Raw genomic sequence first — 22,732 nt, forward strand, 5'->3', positions numbered from 1 at the left:
AGGCTGAGTGCTCTTGATTAATTGTATCTTGTACAGAACCAAACACAGAGTAATGTATTAAATGGGTTAAATTTGATATGATATATATATAACATCTTTAACTGAAACACTTTTCCCCCTTTTCTCTTCAGATGTGTGGTCAGCAGGCTGTGTATTGGCTGAACTGTTACTTGGACAACCAATCTTTCCAGGCGACAGTGGTGTGGATCAGTTGGTGGAAATAATCAAGGTATGGAATACAAGTTACTCTTGGGTCGCCACCTCGCTCCTTGAACATAGATAATTTGCACACAAAAACTAGGTTAAAAGAACATTATTAAGATTGCAAAGTAAATCACTTGAAAGTTAGAATTAAGGTTCTAGTTTCTAATGTGATCTCTCCTCTCCCCTCCACTGGCTTCCAGGCGCCTCATCCAATCTCTCTCCCCTCTTACCTCATCCTTGGCTCCTTATCCCAGTCTGTTCACTCTGCCTGGCCCAGCCTAGAGCAGCTGGGAGCAGCAATTACAGGGGAAGTGCTTCTGTCCCCCACCTCCAATTAGCCCTGCACTGGAGCATGCTCAGTCACTCTTGTGGGGATGTCAGTTGCACAGTCTGGCCATAGGTAGGAGCTGGTAAGTGATGGAGCATGGTCATTCAGCCTGTAGGGCTGGTGCACTGGCAGTTTAGTCAGCACTTTGAGCTGTGAGGGGCTCTAATGTGCTCAGAGAGAATTCAGTCTTCACAGATTTTAGCTGCTAAAATCAAAGTCTGTTCTGAGCATATGCAAACTGCAATTTTTCAGTGGCTTGTAACAGTGAGATTTAGGTGGATTTTCATGGTGACAGCAAAAATACTTCAGAGCATGGGGGTCTTAAGGCATTTCAAGGAAAATAATCTCAATTTTTTAACATGAGCAAAACCTATTTTTTCCTAGCCTCATTCTTGGAAATGGTTGAACCATTTTGGCTGAAATTTTCCAAAAAAGATTGGCCTGCAGCTGACCCCTGGCATGGAAAATTTCAGCCCAGACCGTTAGTTTTGTCATGTTATAAGCAACTGAAAACAGGATCTTTGCCCGACGCTTCCCACTAATCTTAATAGGAGATGCTAGCAGCAGAGCCTGTAACACAATTAGAAAAAAGTAAAAATCTAGATAGGAACAGATTTGCCTGCTGCCCTGTAGCACCTTAGCCTGTGAACATGTCATAACTCACAAGTTAAGCAAGTTTAAGCTGGGTACTTGCAGAGAAACCTCAAAGGAAAACTTGGGAGACTCTGACAAGAAGTGTTGGTGATTCTTTAAGTGGTAGGTTCCTTTTAAGTTGTACGGAAACAGTGTCCTAGTGTGGTGTGGTGCTTCTCACAATGCCATTCTTTTGTATGAGATGTAAAATTTACAGTTGCAAACATTTGTGATCATTAAAGGTACAAAGCATTGCTTGCAAAAAGTTGTGGTATTTGCTCTGGAATCCCTGTTTGGCTAGGTCCCTGGATTTCCCCCTGTAGTTTCATAAATATGGTGGTATTCACACTTTGCCCTAAACTGTTATGAACAGCTAGTATGGTCTGCTCCCTAATCCACTTTATTCATCAATGAAATGATTATTGTTTGTATATCAATATATAGTTTCTTCAGGAGTAAAGATATTATGTAAATATAAGATCATTTAATTGTACATCAGGGTGACATAGTCCAAAAAGTCATATCTCGCTCCCTTAGAAATCTGGTTATTTCAATAAAACAGATCTATCTAGAGTTAATGGGTGTGCTTTGCCTTGCCATTGACTTGGTTCTGAGCAAGTGGAAATATAGTATTTAGAAGAAAGATGTATTCTGGTTGACAGGCTGTCTGCCAGCCAGAGTTCATGGATTGGCATAATGCTTGTGTAGTTATTTTTCATTATTTGTACAGTATCAGCCAGTCAGTATAGGAAGTGTTCATCCATGACTCATAACTGTACAGAATCCATGTAGAGACAAGGTGGGTGAGGAAATAACTTTTATTGGACCAGCTTCTGTTGGCGAAGAGACAAGCTTTCGAGCTACACAGAGCTCTTCTTCGGGATTCATGTATTCAGTCTGGCTGAGATGATTCTGTTTAGCTCAATTTAGTATAAACACAAAGGAAGAAGAGGAAACAATTTAATAGAATTGTCACTGCATGTAGATCTTGTACAGATTTTAAACACCACTTTCATAAATTTTATCCTCATTTTTAATTGACAGATCCATAGCTGAATATAAAGAGTACAGGTGTTAACAGTTTTTTCTATCATAGTTGGAAGAATGTGCATTCTGGAAGCTTGGACTTTCAGTGAGCTGTATTTGAGATGGTTTTCCACTCAGCAAAAGTAGGTTCCTGGAGCATTGCTCTAACTGTGGACATGGAAATCCTGAATGATCGTATTGTCCCATTATTAGATGAAAATCAAAAAATGGTACATGCCCCCCTAGATATACATATTAACAATTATACATGTAAGATGTACTCCACTGTGTAGTAAACCCTGAGATCTTCACTTGAGAAGACACAGTGGTAAGAGAGTATCTAGAGAGCAATTATCAGAGGGGTATTCTGATTCTTGCCTGCATATTTATACCTGCCTCTGGAAATTTCCATTACATGTGTCTGATGAAGTGGGTATTCACCCACGAAAGCTTATGCTCCAATACATCTGTTAGTCTTAAAGGTGCCACAGGACTCTCTGTTGCTTTTTCCAGAGAGCAATGACTATGATGAAGTGCTAGATGTCATGTTCTCTGACCAGCTAAGGGAACAAGTTCTGTGAAGCTTAGAAGAGGAGAGAATGGTCTGGGTTAGTAGCAAAAGGGAGTGGAATTTCACAGGGATGTCTAAAGTTTAGTGGGCAAGTGCCATGGAACATTATTCTGGCCACATGCTGTTTGTTACCAAGAAAATGTAGATGCAGATTCTAGAAGCTCTCTTGGGGAAAATGAAATACAAATCACAATAGTGGAATGTCCTGCAGTATGAACATACAAAACTCTGCAACTCAAAATTTGGTAGATTGACAATTCATAAGTACACTGTTGAAGTTGACAAGGGGATGGGGTGAGAGGATAGAGAGTGTAGCTTGTTGGGTAGAGTGCATTTGAGGCTTTTGGCATCTGAGAGGATTTGGAAAGTGGTTTGGGATTTTGGTACCCAAGAAGTTGTTAAGGCTTTTGGCATAGGCCTTGGAGAGGGGAAGGTATTGAATGCCCAGTGGAAAAACTTCAGCTACAGTAAACAAAGGGCTTATATCAGAAAGTTGTTGAAGATGATTGGATAGGGAATGAGAGTTGGAACCAAATAGGCATGTTTCCATTCTCCTAAACTTCCACTAGAATTTTCTGAGCCACTTCTTTCAAAGGCTGTCTCTTCTTTAAGCAACAGACATTTTAAGTTGTTCGGGAAATTCTGTATTACTTTATCTTGAAGTTTGGTTGTGGGTGAATTGGTGCATAGGAATTAAGATATCCGAAGTTCTTTTGCCACTATAGGAACTGTATCAATAAAGGCATATCAGACAAACACCTTGTAATCAAGGCGTTAAGACAAGCTGAGTCTGAATCAGATGGCAGATTTTGAGTCCAGAAGACTGAGAAGTATTCATGGTGAGCTGATAACACAGAAAGCGTTGTTGCTGAAAGGATAATATAGCATAACAAAAAGAACTGGAGAAGTTACAAATAAAACAGCGCTATTTGAAGCATTGTAGTTCAGGGCAAGAGATGGGATGGGGACGTAGATGTAGTTTCAGTTGGAGTGAGAAAGAAATGATGGAATTAAGTGTAGAATTCACAATAGTAGCGGGGAAACAAATGAGGGAAATCCCCACAGTTTCAGCCGGATATGAAGATTTCCTAACTACTCTCAGAAGCAGGCATCCATTTTTGTGCCTTTGAGGAAAATGTGTGAGCGGTACATGTTAAAAAGAAAGTGTGTACTTCACCTCTCGTCACTATTGTAACTAATACTCATACTAGAAAATCCACATTCACATTAAAAATATACCTACATTAGATTGAACTAAAATTGAAGGAATATGAACACTCATGCATCAGGTATAAACGAGCCGCTAAATGATGGATTGGGAAGAAGTTTCTCCTATGGGTTAGTTTTTTCCAGAATTGTCCATTATGGGATTTCTTTGTTCCCTTTTCTGAAGCATTTGTTAATGGTCAACATCAGGAAAAGGTATTTGATTAGATGTACTACTAGTCTAATCCAGTATGGTAATTCCCTTGTAAAGAACAGAAGGGATTGTATAGTATGTATGTTAAAGAGAAAGCTGTCCTGATAAGATTCAAGATGAATATGATAGCGTGGCTCAAGCACGTCCATCAGCCTAAAAATGGGGCTGATGAAGGTTATACAAATATACCTGTATCAATAGCAAACAACTTTGACAAGTGGATAGAAGAATAAGTGAGACCTCTTTCACCTTGAACAATTTGAGGGTTTCTCATAAGAATTTGACTAGCAGTTAGAAAACATAAAACAATCTGACAGGTTGCTGAGTTGGCAGATTAGTACGAGACCCGCAGGTGCTTGAAGGTATGAAGGTGAGGATAATGTAAAGTTTAAGGGGTAGCATGCAAATCATTCCTGAAACAGACCATCTTCAGACAATCACCTGAAGAAGCAAATGCATACTTTAAGGAGAGTTTGTGCTGGTTGCCCAACCCAGAAAAGCCAGGGATGGCGGGTTCTGAGACTAGTACCCATACCTCTGTTGTATGCATTTGAATGAGATAAGTATTACTGTTACCATAGGCAGACTTGGAAACTGAGGCACATAGTCACACTGAATCAGTGGCAGAACCAAGAGTAGATTCCAGTAATCCTGACTCCAGCTTCACTCCTCTAATCATAAGCCAACGCTCCCTCTGTATTTTCAGACATTCATAAACTTTATTTCAAAAACAGCTTTTTTCCAAACTTCGCTCAGAAGGCACATGTAGTATGATGATCTCAGTGAAAAACATAAAATTTACAAACACACCCACTTCAGTGCTGGATGCTGACATCCAGGAGTAGGCAACAACAGAGGGACAGCAGCAAGCTCAGTCCCTGCCTAAAGAATTGTCGTTGCTAGATGAGGACATGGCACTGGAACTGGTTGACTGTAAGGATTCCAGAGCTTTCTGTCCCAGGTCGTGGAGACCTGCAGATCAAAACAACAGTAATCCAGGAAAGGTCTCACAAGCTATTTGATTAAACTGAGCTCTACAAGCCCAGCTGGGATCGCTCTCCTGATCGAGGGTTTACTTGAACCAGCAAAGGCAGACTCTGGCCACTCTCTCCTCCACAACTAAATTTGTGGAAGAGAGTACTGAGTGCCTTCAAAAGAAGCCCAGGTCCACAAAAGGCAACTTGAAGGGAAAAAAACCCAAGAAACTGGACCTCTTTAGGCACAGGGCATGTTCCTTTACCTCAGCGCAGCTCTGCATTATGAATTACTAGGCCCTGTTTGCAAAATATAACTGTTATCTGGGATGGGAGAGTCATCCCTTTAATGTCCAAAAAATTCTACAGGAAAACAGAAAAGAACTGAATGAGATCATAGGGCCATGGACACGTCCAACACAACTGCGAGGTCAATGGCCAGTGCCCATGGCTGTCACCATGAGCAGGTCTTAATGGCTGCTTAACATCAGGCATCCAGAAAGAGGTACAAAGCACCATCACGGATCTGCTCTTTGGGTGGATGGAGTTCTTCAGCAGCAGAACAGATGGACTGCACCATTCACTGAAAGATTCGCAGGTCACGTTAAGATCCCTGGGGATCTATACACTATCTCTTACCAGCCTCAGTAGGATGCTATCCTATTCCCGGAGTAGGTAGCCTGAATACCTGCCAAGGAAAAACCCCCTCAATTCTAGGAGATATGCCTGTCCGTCGTTGTACTCAGTCATTCACCCTGCACCATCACAGAGGCAGCAGGTTTGATGGATGTATCAGGAGCCTCCTTCCCCCTTTTCACTGGGCTTGGTTTGCTATCAGACAAGTGGATGTTTGGACATCTTTCACTCATAGCTACTCTGTTCATGTCTACTCTTTATATTCCTGCACAAACCCCTTCCCTATCCCCTTCAGGGATCCTTCTGATGAGAGCCTGTCACAAAGAGAAGTGGCCTCATTGCTCTGTCTAGGAGCCATAGGAGAGCTCAGAAGTATAAGGGTCTTAAGAGGCTTTTATTCCTGATATTTCCTCATCCCAAAAAAGAAGGGGGGGTCTTTGTCCTATTCCCAGCCTGAGGAGACTGAACAAATGCAGATGCAGCCTTGTATTCAGAATGGTAATGCTTGCCTCCATTATTCTATCTCTGCAGGTTCAACACTGGTTCATGGCTCTTGTCTTACAGGATCCATACTTCCACATAGCCGTCCTCCCAGCCCACTGGAAGTACTTCAGATTCGCAGTAGAGCCAAATCACTACCAGTATCAGGGGCTGCCATTCAAACTCTCAACGGCACCCGAAGTAGAGATGAGCAAATGATTTTTTTTTTTTTTTTATTCTGTTGCCAAACCAAAAAATCCAAAGAACATTTTTTCATTTAGAAACAAAACTGAAGGTCTGTTTTTGCCAAAGCAAAACATTTTTAAAAACTGTGTTCATGTCAAAATGAAATGTTTTGAATATCAAATAGAAACATTTTCTAAACGAAATGTTGAATCAAATAACTTTAAATTTCAGAATGGTTGGTTTTGATTGTTTTGTGGGTTTTTTTGGTTTTTATTGAGCGAGCGGGTGGTTTTTGTGTGGTTTTTTGGTTGGTTGTTTTTTTTGTTTGTTTTTGTTTTGTGTTTTTTGCCAAAAGTATTCACTGAAAAAAAAAAAAATCACTCCACCCTAACCAAGAGTCTTCACAAAATGCCTAGCAGTGGTAATGGCATGCCTTTGAAGACAGCGTGTCCACATCTACCCTTACATGGAAGATAGACTGATCAGGGCAGGTCCCAGCAGAAGGCAGCAGTGAGTCTAAAATATGCAGAATCTCTGTTTGCCTGACTGGGCCTTCTTCAATTATGAAAATATCACCTCTTCTACCATCTTAGAAGATAGGAGCTATGATCGATTTCAGATCAGAGAGCACGAACCTGTCTGGGGACAAGTTCCTGTCACTGCAGTCACTACTACTCAAGATAAAATCAAACTTGTCTATAACACTACAAACTTGACTTGGAGTATTAGATGATACATTGATGTGCATGTACATGACACTGCTTGCCAGACTTCATCTATAGCCCTTAAAACTCTGGCCTAGATCAGTCTACTTTCCACTCTGTCACCAGATGGACAGGAAAGTCTTGGTGTCATCTCACATCCTTGCAGAACTGGAATGGTGGTTAGAGATTGTACAAGGAGGCATGAGATTCTCAGCCCCCTCTCTCACAAGGACTTTAATTGCGGATGCGTTAAGGACAGGAGGGGGAGAAATGCTTGGACCACCTATAAGCACAAGGGGCCTGGTCCACAGAAGATGACCTGGGACTTCACATAAATGTCTTGGAACTCAGAGCAAAAAGAGTGAGTGGATTCCAAGCACTTACAGCTGACCCTCCCTACACGACATTTCATAGGTACCTCACCCTAAGTTTCCTCCCAAGGTAGTCTGAGTTCAGTTTGAGTTAACCAGTTAACCTGTCTGTCTTCTTCCTGAAGCCCCACACTGTATCAGGAGAGAAGTTACATTTTATTGGACATTTCCAGAGCCTTACTTTACATTGACAGTCTGCGCAATTCGATTCTATCTCCCCAGTTGTTTCTGGTTGTAGCCAGCAGTTCAATCTCCAGGCCATCTCATCACAAAGAATATCAAAGTGGATATGATGGCGTATCTTGCTATTACTAGTTGAATGGTGTACATCAAGGTGCACTCTAGCAGACCACAAGTGACATTATCTGTCTTCTTCAGAACCATGTCAATTTCCGAAATATGCCAGGCGGAGATGTGGAGGAACCCACTTACTTTTGTCAAGCATTGTGCATTGGACTTGGATGTCAGGGCAGATGCCAAGTTTGGGAGAGCAATACTACAGTCCGTTGGATACAGCTAAAACCTTTCATCCCAACAGCCAGAGGAGGTACTGCTTGCCACTCCCCTACAGCGGGGTCCACACTGACATACACTGAAGAATGAACTTACCTTATAGTAACTAGTTCTTGGAGTTGTACTCAGTGTGGATCCCACTACCTACCTTCCATCCCTGCTTTTGGAGTCCTCAGCTACCATGGCAAGGGAACAGAATGAGGTTTGCAGCTGCTCTGCCCTTTATGTTCTTACATGGGAGTATACGGAGGCTCAGGGCATATATGCATTCCTGATGGGCACTGACTGAGGCACATGTACACCTGCTGTGGGATCCACACTGACTGCTGCATCTCAAAGTTCCATGGTTACTATAGGGCAAATAAGAGTTCTTTCTTCTTCCTGTGAGAATCATTCTGTGAAACATAAAAACAAGTTTGTGTTTTTAAAGGAGCAATTCATCATCTGAAGGTAAGTCTGTTGCTGCAGTTCCCACATCACCATTAGACGATTTCTTAAAGAAAAGGAGATCCTCATCTTCTCCAGAAGAATATGACAGTGATAGTGACCTAATCCATTCACCCCTGGATACTGACAGGCCTTCATTTGTCAGTTTGTAACTAAACAGGAACCCACTTACAATAAAAGAGTATGAAGGGCAAAGTGGTTTTCCCATTCCAGAATTACTAAAAATCCATTCCAAATGGTGCAGTCCAGACTGAAAAAAGTATTAATAGAGCTTCTCTAAAGTTATCTCCATGTACAGTGAGACAAAGTCAGCAAGTTTTCTTTTGTTCCCAACCTGGACAGTTAGCTCAAGGAGTCACAGCAGGATTACACCTATTATAGAAAAACTAACAGTAACTGTGCCCTCTCTTCCAATGCCTTTCAGGCTGGAATAGGAAGAATAATTTTTGTCTGGTATTCATGAAGGAAAATGTTAAAACATGAGACCTGTAAAGTGTCAGAAATCTAACCAGTGAGTAATTTTATAGTCTGTAACACTTTTACTGAGCTGAGTGTTAAAAATGGATTGCAAATATAATACATGGCTCACACTCAAATATCAAGGTACTATTTTGGGCTCAGTTTTTGAAAAAATAAATACATTCATTTATAGTAGCTAAATGGCAAAGAAAAGTTGCTTCTACCAAAGAAGAAATTGCGGGGAAGAATGTTTTTTCTTCTGGATGTGATCCTGTATGGAGTGAAAGTATGCCATTGGGATGGGCTGTCTGTGCTACAGAACACCTGCTAGTATTGACATGGTTTAAAATTAATCCTCTCTCTCCATTCATAGAGGAAGTGTTCTGGCATTTCTTTCTTGCCATTGTGCAACCGCCTCCCTCAAAAAGCTCAGCTCAGTTCTTTCTCTGCATAATGTAATTTCCCCACTTTCAGCAATTGCTGGCAGCATAAGAAGATGAACAATTGTGTGCATGTCAACCATGGCAATGGAGCGTCTTACTAGGCTAGTGTATGGTTGTGCTTGTTTCTGTTAACAAAAGAAATTCATGTTTCTGGTTGGCTTTTTTTTTTTTTCACTTAATGTTATGTGACTGTCAGAGTTGTAGCTTTCTCTCCTCTGTCACCCTTTCAGATTATTTACTTCAAAGTTGATTGTATTGTAGGTTGAGATTCCTCCATCCTAAAATCTTTTAATAAGTACTTGGCACATCTCTAGCACCTTTCTTCTGCGGTTCAGTTTGTAAACAGCTAATTAATCACACCTTTCAACAAACCAGTATGAGAGTAGTAGTTTTTTCTTGTGAATATTATATAAATCCCCACCTTTAGGAGCGTGTGCACTCCTAGGGCAAATCTACACTACCACTTATGTCGATATAACTTACATCAGTCAGCGGTGTGAAAAAGCCACTCCACTGAGCAACACAAGTTACAGCGACCTAAGCGCTGTCAACACTAGCACTATGTTTGCAGGAGACGCTCTCCCACCAAAATAGTTTCCGCCTCTCATGGAGTTGGAGTAATTATGCCAACAAGAGAACCCTCTCTCCTGTTGGCATAGAGTGTCTTCACCAAATACGCTACAGCTGCGCCGATGTAGCACTTCTAGTGTAGACTAGCCCCTAGTGTTGAGTTCAGCTTTTGGGCTTTTGTTTATGCCCTGTCACACAACCTAACATTTAGCTTCTGCAAGTTTATGTAAGGAGCTGGTGCCCCAGTTCCCTTCAGCCACCAGTTCTCAGCACCTTTAGTCTCCTTTACTTCTGTGCAACTGATTTTTCCTTCTTAGCTTTGTTTTAGCTGTAGTATTAGCAAAGAGGATTCAATTCCAGAAGAGGTTGGTGTGGGGCTTGAGGCTGAATACATCTATTTCAAGAGAAGTGCAGCCTTCTCTCTTCATGCAGAGTACACTGTCGCCACCAAGCACCATTGGTTTCTTTGTGCAATGCCAATCATACTTATATTGTGGCTGCTTTCCGAGAGGTATCTTATCCACCTTCCTACAGTGGAATTGAGTAGGTCACTTTCATGCATTTTTTCCAACTGAAAGCATGGATCCAAAAATTCCAAGGATTGGACCTAATACCACTTGTAACTGAGTCCAAGGTATATCCTCAGGACTCTCAGATCAGAAGCCTGTCCCTTCTGACAGGGCCTGGGGGAGAGAGACCCCACACACTTCTGGAGGTAGGGTATCCATGAACAAAGGTTCCCCAAAGCCCGCTGAGGTATGTCCATGAGTCAGTCACTTTTTCTTCAGGAACCCTGAAATAATGGCCTGGGTGGGCTCCACCTTCTGTGGATCAGTTGTCAAGAGGGAGGTCTCTTGTAAAGACACTGAAATCTGGTCTGTCCACCACTCCCTCTCTCTTGAGAACTATGAAAGCATCTACTTTGTCAGTGAGTATTTCCTCCTGTAATTCTTTTATGGATGATCCTCCTGATTATTCAGATGGGAATGATTAGGATACCCCAAAGGACAGTGGTGTCTTGCCCACTGTCTTCCACCCCGAGACACTCTCTTGTTTGCAAGCTACATCCAGCCGTATTTCATTCTCAGATTCACTCTCCAATTCAGCTCCAGCTGCAGTTGCTTCCTTCTGTCAACTGTCATTTTCAAACAGATTAGGTAGTCACTTAGACACACTAGAAAGTTTTACATGTTGTCTCTTTTTGTGATTGCTACTGTAAACAGACATACTAATTTATGAATTTTGCATTCCAGTATACCTAGAACTCAAAATGTAAAAGAACAAAGTACAGTATTAGATATATTCAGCAGATCTTTGTCCAGTATTATTTTATTAGAGGACATGTCCTGAATATCTAGAACACCAACATAGTTACCATTTGGGGTAACTGTTCTGCTGATTTTGGGATTGAATTACATGATTTGGTAGAAATAAAACGTTAAAACATTTACTCATCTATTTTTCTTTCTTTTCTTTTAATCTCTATCGCTGCTATGAGCTGAAAGCACCTTGAATCTGTTAACAGCACCAAGTTGTTTTCATACTTGCATTAGATACACACGAGAGAGCAGAGTAAATACATTGAATGCTAAATAAATCACTCTACCAGTTACACAATTGTGTCGAAGCCTGTATAATTGAAGGGTCAGGCTTTTACCTCCTTTAAGTAAACAGATTCCCTCACACACACACTTCCTCTGTCTTAGCATTCAAGAACTATGGCCTATTTCTGAGAATACAGCTTCTTAGAAAGCAAGTAAGCCAAACTTCTCTGACCCTCTGTACCTTGCCACAATGGATTTGTTAGCAAACCACAGATGTTTCACAGAGAAGATGGAAAGATCTGGAAAATCAACATGATCACAGATCTTTTTGGATATTTAACTGCAGAAATCCTTCAGACAAGTCCTAATTCCTTGTGGTTTACATACACACTTTATATTATCCAGGCTTTTCATGTGAAAGAGTATCAGGAAGTATCTGTCTCTGCATTTGTATGCAAACTTAACTGTCTTCAGTACTGCCAAGGCTATCTAGGATTTGAGGCAAAAGGTCCCTAGTATATAGCATGGAAGTTCTAGTATTCCAAATGAATATTGATATTTTCAGAGAAATATTGCTGCATTCCAATCAGACACCAATTTCATCTAGGATGTGTTAACCTGAATTTGAAAGAGAGTTTGGAATATAATCTAAAACTACAAATGGTTCTTTGGAAATGGAGGAGGAAGCTAAATCAAAGGTCTCTGAGTTGATCTATTCTATATAGGTTCTTCACCATAGTTTCTGAGAGCCTTCCAATAGTGCATTAAGTGACATGACTAACAGCTATCACATTTATCTTATCTCCAAAGGGGGTAAAGTATGTGCAGTGGCGTGTCTTGTTCTTGTCGGGGTTTTTGTTTGTTTTGTTTTTAATGTACATGTTGCTATGCATGCATTAGAGAAGGCAAGATCAAAGAACTGCACCTTGCACTTGGAGTGGAAGATGAGGTTTGTGATGGTCTTTAGCTCCTGCGGGAGTTCATTCCACAGTCTTGGACAGGCCACTGAGATAAAGTTCTGTGTCCCACATAGCTAGAGTGTGGTGAAGGATAAGTAGAGCTGTATGTCACCTGCATGTTTCTGGCTCTTGAGTCCATGTCCTCTGATCAATTCACCTAGTGGTTGTATGTAGACATTGAAAAGGACTGGAGAGAAAATTGATCCTTTTAGGACTTCATAAACGAGGGGTCTACTGATGGAGTTGCATTTTCCCATAATTACTTGTTAGGTATGTCCCTCCATAAAGAACTCAGTCCATTTTAGCACCTAACCCTGGATGCCTGCCACCTCTCTCAGGCAAAACAACAATATCTCGTAATTGACCATGTCTAATGATGCAGAGAGGTCAAGGAGGGTAAGAAAGGATGTCTGCTCTCTTTCCATTGACAGGAGGAGATCATTCATCAGTGCCACTAAAGCAGTTTCAGTTCCATGTGCTGGCCTGAATCCAGATTATACCAAGTTAATAAATTTCCTTCAATAAGATGAGCTTGTGATTTGCCTTTGACTGGCTTCTCTGTGAGCTTGCTTAGCTATGGGAGGCTTGATACTGGGAGATAATTGGCTAGAACCAATGTGTCCAGGGTGTTTTTCTTTGGCATTGCTCAGACTACTGCATGTGTCAAGGAGAAAGGGAAGATTCCTTCCTTGAATGAGGTATTGATTATTTTGGTCTGGTCTGGTACCAGTTGCTCATGACTCTTTCACAGGCCAGGAAAGGCATAGATCCGATTCACAAGTCTTGTGTTAAGACTTTGAGTGTCTAAAACTTCCTTGAATGAAATTACTGAACTCTGGGGATGCAGGTGGACTGGTGGTTGGTGAGTAGACCGTGCTTATCATTCCCAAATACTTTACAGACTATTACTCAAACAATGTTTAGGCATCATTTCATCACGGAAATGCAGCAGCTGTCTTAAAAGCACTTAATAGCCCTGTTAGGACAGGAAGTAAAGGATTCTGTGTCCCAGTGTTTCCCAAAGTACAGTGGGTGACTTGGGGTGTGTGTGTGTGTGTGTGTGTGTGTGTGTGTGTGTGTGTGTGAGAGAGAGAGAGATGAAGAACTAACTAAAGAGTATGGATAGACCCCTTAGTTGATCTCCAGAGTGTCAGCTCTTATTTAAAAAAAGTCTAACTATTATGGTTGCAAAGAAAACCTTGAAAATGTGACTCAGAATATAACCAATACAGCTATATCCGCCTCAGTCTGCAGAGAGCTTGAAACAATAGCTCTGAGGTGGGAACTGCTCCATTCATTTCAATAGGTGCTATCTCAGGATGCCAGTGATACTTAAATGTCGACATTGTTAACCATTTCACTGTTCATAGCATGTAAGAAACACGAGAAAGATCTGGGGGGGATGACACGACATGGACGACATATAAATTCAGATGGGTAGGCTTCTAACAACACATGGCAGGGTTGCAAAGGTTTGGTGGAGGAATACAGTTGGTTTTCATTTCCCAAATGGGAGCTCAGCTTCTAAAGGTAACATGGCTCTATCTTACTGAAACTTCAGGGGAATTCCAGTAGGCACAATGAAAATGCAAATCTGTAATTCAGCCCATCTATAACAGTTGAATTTATCTTTAAAACACCGAGGATGAGTAGACTACTTTTGATTCCAAACTAAATAGCTAAGGGCTAGTACGCTTAACTTCAATCTCCCCTCCCTCAACACTTGACCAGGCAACCTACCTGCCTCTCATGTCTAAATTGTCCACACCATTGCTTCCCGTACTTACCAACAGGTGTTCTGTAGAGGTTTCCCAGTCAAATTGTTATGATTAATCATATTTTGAGATCTAGCAGAATTAAAACCCATTGTAGTGTTTATGCGGATCTTTAAGAGTTTGTGCTTAGTGTCATTTATTCTGAGAAGCTTTGGTGTTTGGCTCCACTTCTTGGATTCAGCAGATTTGCAAAATTAATTTTTTTAACCTTTTTTTGAGAAAAGCCCATTACAGTGAAAAGTGCTTTTGTGAAAAAATAAATAGCTATCCTTTAAGCAAGTAGTTTTACACTGGGGAAACTTTTAAACGTATTAGACTTGGGGAATGAGGGGCTATCATTGTGTAATGCAACTAGAGCTAGCTAGGAAAGTAAATTTCACTTCCGTGAAAATTTTTGAGGGTTTTTTTTTTGTAATTTTTGTTTTTGTTTGTTTGTTTTTTAAAGTAGGGAGCAGGGAGAGTTGTTGTCCTGATCAGGATATAATGTCAAAACCTTGACAGTTTTTGCAGAAGTGAAATTCTACTGTACTTTGGGATCCTTGACTGCAAGGCAGCCTGCCAGGCGAGCTGTGGAGGAGCTTGGGAGCCACGGCTCTTGGGCTTTCAGGCTCTCAACAACTAGGCAGGCTGCAGTGGAGCCTGGCTCCAATGCTCCTGGCAGGTGGGCTGCGGGAGAGACAAGCAACTTGCCAGGTTTCATTCAAAAGATGAGTTGAAATCGATACATTCCTGCAAAACGTTTCGCTTTCAGTGAATTGGTGTTTTCTGATGGAAAGGCGTTCTGTCAGAAAATTTCCAACCAGCTATAAGTGTGGTCTTTCACTCGAAAGTTGGTGGTTCAAATCAAGCCTTAGGCTGTTAGCAACCCCACCCTTAGAGATTTTTACCAGCTTCTGGTTGACGTCCATTGACAGGCGGTGGTGTAATGCAAGCTTGCATTGCTGCACCCTGGATTGTGATTTTTATATGGTTAAATAGAGAATTTCACTTGCCAAAGCAGTCAGTCCCGCATCTTACACAACTATTAAATTCACACTCAAAATTAGAAAATAAATCAAAACATGAGGTTTTTTTAAAAAAAAAACTATTCACTTTTCATAAATTTTGGCCACCGTCTTTAATTACTTGAGATGCATTTAACCCATGCCTTTTTCTTTCCCAAGCCTCTTTGCACTTTCTGCTTATTTAAAAAAATTCTATTGATGTAAAATAATACAAAACTTCATGAATACAACTGACAATATTCAGCAGGAGGTTTTTCATAACATCTAGACATGTTCCTGCTTATCCTTGAATTGAAATCCTAGTGATGAATTGGCAACATGACATGAATTTCCATGGCAAAAGATTTGTCACAAGTCTGTAACATGACTGTGAGGTTGTCTGTCAGAAGAGGTGCCTGAGTTTCAGGCTTCCTCTCCCACAGTGCTTTCTGTAATAGCAGAACCCAGAGGAACTGAATTTAAACAAAACGCAGTGGACTTGCAAATTTGCTGAGGAGTTTTTTGTCCCTCTTAAAGGATTTGAAGTTTTTCTGAGATTAATGTTAATTGAACAAAAACTACTAATGTACTCATAGATATGTAAAACTCACCAAATCATCTCATAAATACAATCACATATTTCTCTATGGAAATGTATATACAGATAACATCACACTGGTGGTGGTGGTGGTGTTGTTTGTTGTTATATAAACATAGATCCTTTTATATTTGAATTCCTAGAATAAATGTCTAAACTACAGGTACGTGAATTGAATGCCTGTACGTTAGGTGTAGGTAAGTTAACTCTCTGTCTGCATTTAGATATGAAAAAAATCAATCTCCATCTAATAAAATCTGTTCCGCCTCTCTCAGCAATGCTTGTCTGATCTTTTAAGTTCATTAGAGAGCTCTCACTCATGACTATTAAAATGCATTCGGGTGTGCTATTGTTCATTATCTTAATCAGGGTGTAAGACTGCAAGCTACAGCCTATTACATTAAAGATGTTCATCAAATAATTATTTTTATAAAATTCCTAATCTGGAGAAATTCTGCTCTGTTCTCCTTTGAAGCATCATTGAATTTGAGAGAGATGCCTGAATTTTATGAAAGACCTTCATCAGTTAAGTAAATTTGCAGAATTTGAACTGTCCAGTCTGTTGTGCCCCAAGTCTCAGTGCATTGCAAAAACTGCTTGGTACCAGTGACTAATTATGTTTTGCCAGACACTCTATGCCTACTCTCTCTACCATACTGCACATTACAAAAAATGACATTCCTTATTGTAAGTTTGATCATATTGTCAAGCAAGTTTTATTAGGACCTTTATCACTTTGTAGATCGGAAGTATATGTAAACAATTTCTTTTTCCCCTTTCCAGGTCCTGGGAACGCCTACAAGGGAACAAATTAGAGAAATGAATCCAAACTACACTGAATTCAAATTCCCTCAGATTAAGGCACATCCATGGACTAAGGTGAGGCTGTCTGAGTTGGATAATGATGATGTGTGGGATAAATGTAACATTGCAGAGTTTAAGTCCAGACCTTGATTTCTGTGCTTGGTTGCTTTCAAACTAACCTGGGACCCTGTAGTTGAATCAGAACCCAATAACTGTTTATGTAGAGAAGGAGGAGGAATGTACCTAGGCTCTGCATTGAATTGTCCATGGCTCTGGTTTTTTGTGATTTGCCCATAGATATTTTCCAGGCTGGGTATGTATTTGTAACCATTACAATGCACTTATATTCCATCATAGCACACTTCTTGACCTGTGCAAAGAATCTCCTATAAATAAATACATTCTTTAGAGGTGGGTGATGCACTTTTATGATACAAGTACATCATCTCTGAATATAGGAGTGAGACCCACAGTGCAAATCAGTCCTGTTTCCCATCTCATAAACATAGTGAAGATCATTAGATTTGGAACCCCAGTAATATGCACTAGTTATTTTTTCTTCTATTACTTTTAAAAGATTTTTTTTGTTTAGTTCAGTTTTTCAAAGGAAGGGAATACTGCTACAAAATTTCTCAACAGCAAGTTAGGAAACCCAGCAACACAAATATGATGGCTTTCAAATGCTGAGGAATGAAATGCATAGATTGGCTTGTGGAAGAGTACATATATTCCCTCAGTCCTGCCAGTGACTAGTTCAAAATCATTTTGGACCAAACCTTTCACAGTGCTAGAGGCCTCGAGCAGATGATGTAACCTACTTCAGATTCTTTGAGATTGTAGGTTATGCACATTACTGGAAGTCAAATCAATATTTTGGTGATTTCTTCTCAGATGTTCTAAATACATGCTTCCTCTTCCCAACAATCCCTGGGTTGCATTTCCAGATCTTAGTTCTTTATTGCATGTTGGTTCCAAGACTGAGTGATTTATAATACTCAGAGGCTGTTAAATCAGCAAACCTGTTTATATTATGTGTTAATAGAAAAATTTCTGTGATAAGTAAAATTTATGAAACTCCATGAATATTAGCCTTACTTTCATTATTTCAAAATAAATCATGGAAAAAGCTACAAAAATTAGCCTAAGACATTAAAACAGTGAAGTTGTAGTGGAAAGTGATTCCAGTGTTGCATCTGGATGACTTGGTGTTGAGGGTGGGCTTTAACTGAATGCAGTATGTAATGGAGCCATAGCCTGTCCTGGTGCCATCTGATCATGAGTTTGTTCTTTCCTTGCCATTTAAAGTCTCAAGTAGCAAAAAGACCAGTCTAGAATGACCTTTCTAACAATCGTCTTTCCCTACTCTTTTAAAAACTCTCTTCCTCCAACATTTTGCCGTTCAGCCATGAAAGTTTTCTGCTAAGTGCATGGAGGACAATATCCACAACTGGATGTTTCCCAGCTATTCTTGTGCCATCTCTGATGGGATGCGGGGAAACAGTGCTGCCTGTCCTGCCCTTCAAATTTCCCACCCGATATTTATCTTCATTTTCTTTTAAACTAGAGTTGCAGAAACATTAATTTGTTAAACTGCAATTGTTCTTATTGAGCAGAGGGAAGGAAGGAATGAAAATTAGAAGCATTTGCTGAAATTTTGGTTAGAATGACATATGCATGTGTACTGACAACCATTACAGGTTGTCAGCAGGATTTGATCTCCAGAACCTTCACCATCAAATACAAACATCTATTACTTGAGCTAATGGAGTAACTTGTTAGCTGGCAGCATTAATAAGTTCTGTTCTCGTCTGTGCGGGCTAGCCATGGCAGGGACATGACATACACTTTACTTTACCACATCTCCATACTAATGAAGGCGGCTAGGGAGTTATGATGTAGAGCTCCATTGTCTGCATTTTGTTTCTGAGCCATACATTGGCCACTCCAGACACACATGGATATGCTATTTCATCCCCCATATTCATAGTATTGTTTCTGTTCACTAGTGGCTGGTAGGTCAAAAAGAGAGCAGCTGCTGCTGCTACTTTTGGTATCTGGTAGATCATCTGCTTTCTCAAGTATTAGAGCAACTGCTTTAATACCTGAGAGTCCTGAGTTCAGGTCTCAGCAGGAATATATTCCTCATATTGGCATCCAGTTTTAGGCATAAAGCAGGATCCTGAGCTTAAGTTTTATTGCTCTGTACACCGAGTTAAAGCTCACATTACCTGACACAGTGTAGAATGGTCAATACCAATACAGTGATGATGTCCATGTACAGAACTATGGCTAATGACATACAATATGAAGGATTGTTCATGTGTTCATATTACAGTAGTGATGTGTGATTCCAGTACAAACTCAGTTAGTTTGAGAACAAATCTCTGAGTGACACCAGATTTGGCGCTTCTAGCCTTTTTATTGTTTAACAGCCTGAAACCTAGTTCAAAGTGTATGTATGTCTAACTCTCCAACATTACTCTGTATAGCAGGGGTAAGCAACCTATGGCACGTGTGCCAAAGGCGGCACACGAGCTGATTTTCAGTGTCACTCACTGCCTGGGTCCTGGCCACCGGTCGGGGGGGCTCTGCATTTTAATTTAATTTTAAATGAAGTTTCTTAAATATTTTAAAAACCATATTTACTTTACATACAACAATAGTTTAGTTATATATTATAGACTTATAGAAAGAGATCTTCTAAAAACGTTAAAATGTATTACTGGCACGCGAAACCTTACATTAGAGTGAATAAATGAAGACTCGGCACACCACTTCTGAAAGGTTGCCGACCCCTGCTGTATAGGCTCAGATAGATGGATAAGTTCCCACTTGCTAGGAGATGGCGACAGAAGACAATTGAACCTTCTGCTGCAAAGGGAGCAGATAAGCCTAAATTTGCCTCTCAAGAAGAGAAATGCTAAATTTGCCTCTCAAGAAGGGGAATGTTCTTCTCTAATATTTTATACCACAATCTTAATACTTTTTTGTTCTTGCATATGTCCATTACACTAGGTATGTATGCATCTTGTGCACCAGTGCTACACAGTTTTCCCTAGCGGTACCCGCAGGGGCAGCCACACCTGCACCCTGCTTTTCCTTGTGCTGCAAGTTGAGGACATAAATGTGTGGAGTCACCCCTCACATCTTGTTGGTCCTGCTTTGAGCAGGGGGTTGGACTAGATGACCTCCTGAGGTCTCTTCCAACCCTTATCTTCTATGATTCTATGATCTTTCAGTTCCTTCTTACCTTCAGCGGTTGGAGCGTGCTGTCAGGTCATTTCCTCTTGCAAATGTGCTGTCTTAGTTGGATGACATTATACTGTTGTTGTGGCTGTCAGTAGTCAGTGAACTCCAGGCTTCACCTGATACCAGCGGAGCCTACACCAAGGTCCCTGGCTTCAAATCCTGCCCTGGATGTCACAAGCTGACCCTCACTCTCACGGCTTGAAGTGCTTGGGTGAGGGTCACATTAGGGACAGGTGTTTTGATTTGCTGGAGCTTCAAGACTGAGACCAGCTGCTTCCTTGGCACAGACAGCAGAGCCATCAACCGCGTTGACAGCAAAACAAAGGCCCATTTCTGTGTCAGCCACTCAAGAGGCCTACACAGCTGTGAAGGATCTACTGAGCTGCTCAGTATGACCCTCGCTGGTCATTCAGCTCCATGGTACCTTGCTGGGGCCATTGCACATGGTGCATTTGTTGGCTTCCATGTAGTGGTCTGCTACAGCGCCAGCTACACCAGGTCTTGTGCTGCTTCCCTTGGTCCCAGTGCCAGCTCCGAGACCAGCAGTAGCTACTTTGGCTCAGCACACAGTACTGATAACCAGTAAGCCCCAGATGTTGTTGCCAGTATTGCAGGCCCATTGTAGATCATGGTCCTGATCTCCGATGACTCTACCCAGTACTGCTTCACACTGGCCTTTGGAGTACTCATGCTTCTCCTCAAGAGTCTGGTGGGTTCCTACATCTCTGACTTCTGGGAATCTGGGGCATCCTCCAGGGATTGTTCCCATTCTTGGAGTTATCTTGAGTAGGTCAAAAGAATGGGAGTGCCAGGTCTAGGCACAACTCAATGGCCCTAGTGGGTACCATGGGATATGTTTCCAGTGTCTAGATTGTTATCTCTGCTGCATCACAGAAGTCAGTCACTGAGAAGATAAGTTTCACTGCCTAGTACTGGCAGAGCATCCAAAGTCTGTACTGGGCAAGCACTACACTACAGAAATATATCCCCAAAAGGGAGAAGTTTCTCCACACAGGCCACTCAATGTTGGTACCAAGATCCCATGGGGCACTGAGGATCAGAACCGCCCATTATTTGCTTCAGGCAGGTCTTCTACATTGGCAATTCAAGACCAGCCTCAGTAAGGTCCAAAAGAACCTGCCTCTTCTGAACACCTCGTCCGCCTCACCAGGTGAGACCCTGGTACTGGAGACATCTTCTCTAGTATCAGATGATGTTAAGTTCTACCAAGAACTCTCGAAAAGGATTGCTGTCCCCCTGGGAATATAAATAGAGCTTTCAGAGAAAAATCCCACGAACTAGATATTTTACACCTGGCTGTAGCAGGGAAATTGCTCTCCTTATAATTGAGGCAGTTATGCAGCCTATACAAACTTTATGGCAAACCCCCTCATCCCTCAAAGAGTTTTATCCACACCCCTCAGTAGGCTCCCTGATAGTGGCAGGAGTAAATGTGAGACACTGCCAAGCTAGAGCAAAAGCAACTCCTAAAGAAAAGGATACAAAGGAATTGGGCATTTTTGGTAGAAATGTGGGTTAGTCAACTGTGAGGTTACAGCTATGTATAGCAAACCATCAGACCCTTTTTGCCTATTATGATTATTCAAATTGGGATGCTACGTCCAAATTCCTCAGTTAGCTGCCCAAGGACACGAGGGACAAGTTTAAGTCTTTCCTGATGGAAGGTCGACTGATCGCAAGGTCTACTCTGCAGGCCTCCCTGGATGCGGCAGATTCAACTCAGCTGCCAGAGTCATGGCAACAGGAGTAACCATGTACCCGTCATCAGGGATTCCTGTAGAAGTACAACCCGTCCATCTCGAGCACATTTTCTCTTCCCCTGTGATGAGGACCTGCTCTATGCTTATCCTCCAGTGCCATTGGCTCCCAAAATAATTCTCTAGCTGAAGTAAGAGTGAGGCAAAATTATACTCATTGTGCCAGCCTGGCAAGGTAGGCATGGTACTTGGACCTGTACAAGTTGTCCATCAAGGAGCCTTAATCCTCCCCTGCCCCCCCCCCCCAACCCCCACCTTTAGTCAAGGACCTGATATCACCGAATCATGAGCAGGTGTTGCACTGGAACTCTGTCACTACACCTCATGGCCTGGTTCTCCAGGTAGCTAAACCCAGAGGAGGCACACTGTTTGGAAATAAAGCGTAATGTCTTACTTAATAGTAGAAAACCATCCACCAGAGCTACTTACCTCAGTAAGTGGAAGGGTTTCTCTTCCTGGGTGGCTAGTGACAATGTGTCTCCTATGCAATCAATGATTCAAAAGATTTAGGACTGTTGCACCTAAAAGAGTCAGGTTTGGATGTCCGCTCCATCAAAGTGCACCTTGCTGCAATATCAGCGTTTCATGCCCAGATAGGACTGTATTATGTAAGGGTATGTCTACACTGGCAGAGTTACGGTGCTGGCAGTTACAGTGCCTCTCAGAGAGCGCTGAAGGGAAGCCGCTTGTTGTGTGTTCCCACTGTCAGCTGCCTGCACAATAGCGTGTTCACACTTGCGGCACTTGCAGCGGTATTTGGAGCAGTGCACTCTGGGCAGCTATCCTACAGAGCATCTCTTCCTCTTCTGCCGCTAAGAGTTGTGGGAAGGCGGAGGGGGTCGCGGGGTATCCTGGGTCCTGTCCCAATGACCTGTGATGCATTGCTTCGCATCCCAGCAATCCCTGTGCTTCCGTCTACATTTGGCGCCATCTTTCAACAGTTTGTGTACTGCGCTGTGCCTCTTCAGTCTGCAGGAATGAATCACGCACTGGTGACTAGTATGCTGCTAGCTCTGACTAACACGTCACGAGTGGCAATGGAGCTATTCCTTAAACTACAAAGGCAAGAGGAATGTG

At 41.6% G+C, this 22,732-nt stretch overlaps 1 protein-coding gene across 2 annotated transcripts in view; it reads left to right on the plus strand.

The window, feature by feature from the left end:
- The window catches only part of GSK3B (glycogen synthase kinase 3 beta), a 253,978-nt gene that overhangs the window by 191,131 nt on the left and 40,115 nt on the right, over nucleotides 1–22,732 (plus strand). For both annotated transcript variants that reach the window (XM_024202437.2, XM_024202439.2), the window contains exons 7-8: nucleotides 132–229; nucleotides 16,608–16,703. In XM_024202437.2, coding sequence (XP_024058205.1) covers nucleotides 132–229; nucleotides 16,608–16,703 — 194 coding nt within the window. The remainder of the gene's footprint in view (nucleotides 1–131; nucleotides 230–16,607; nucleotides 16,704–22,732) is intronic.

This window comes from Terrapene carolina, unplaced genomic scaffold (genome assembly GCF_002925995.2).
Source record: "Terrapene carolina triunguis isolate 2854851 unplaced genomic scaffold, T_m_triunguis-2.0 Scaffold242, whole genome shotgun sequence".
Lineage (NCBI taxonomy): Eukaryota > Metazoa > Chordata > Testudines > Emydidae > Terrapene > Terrapene triunguis.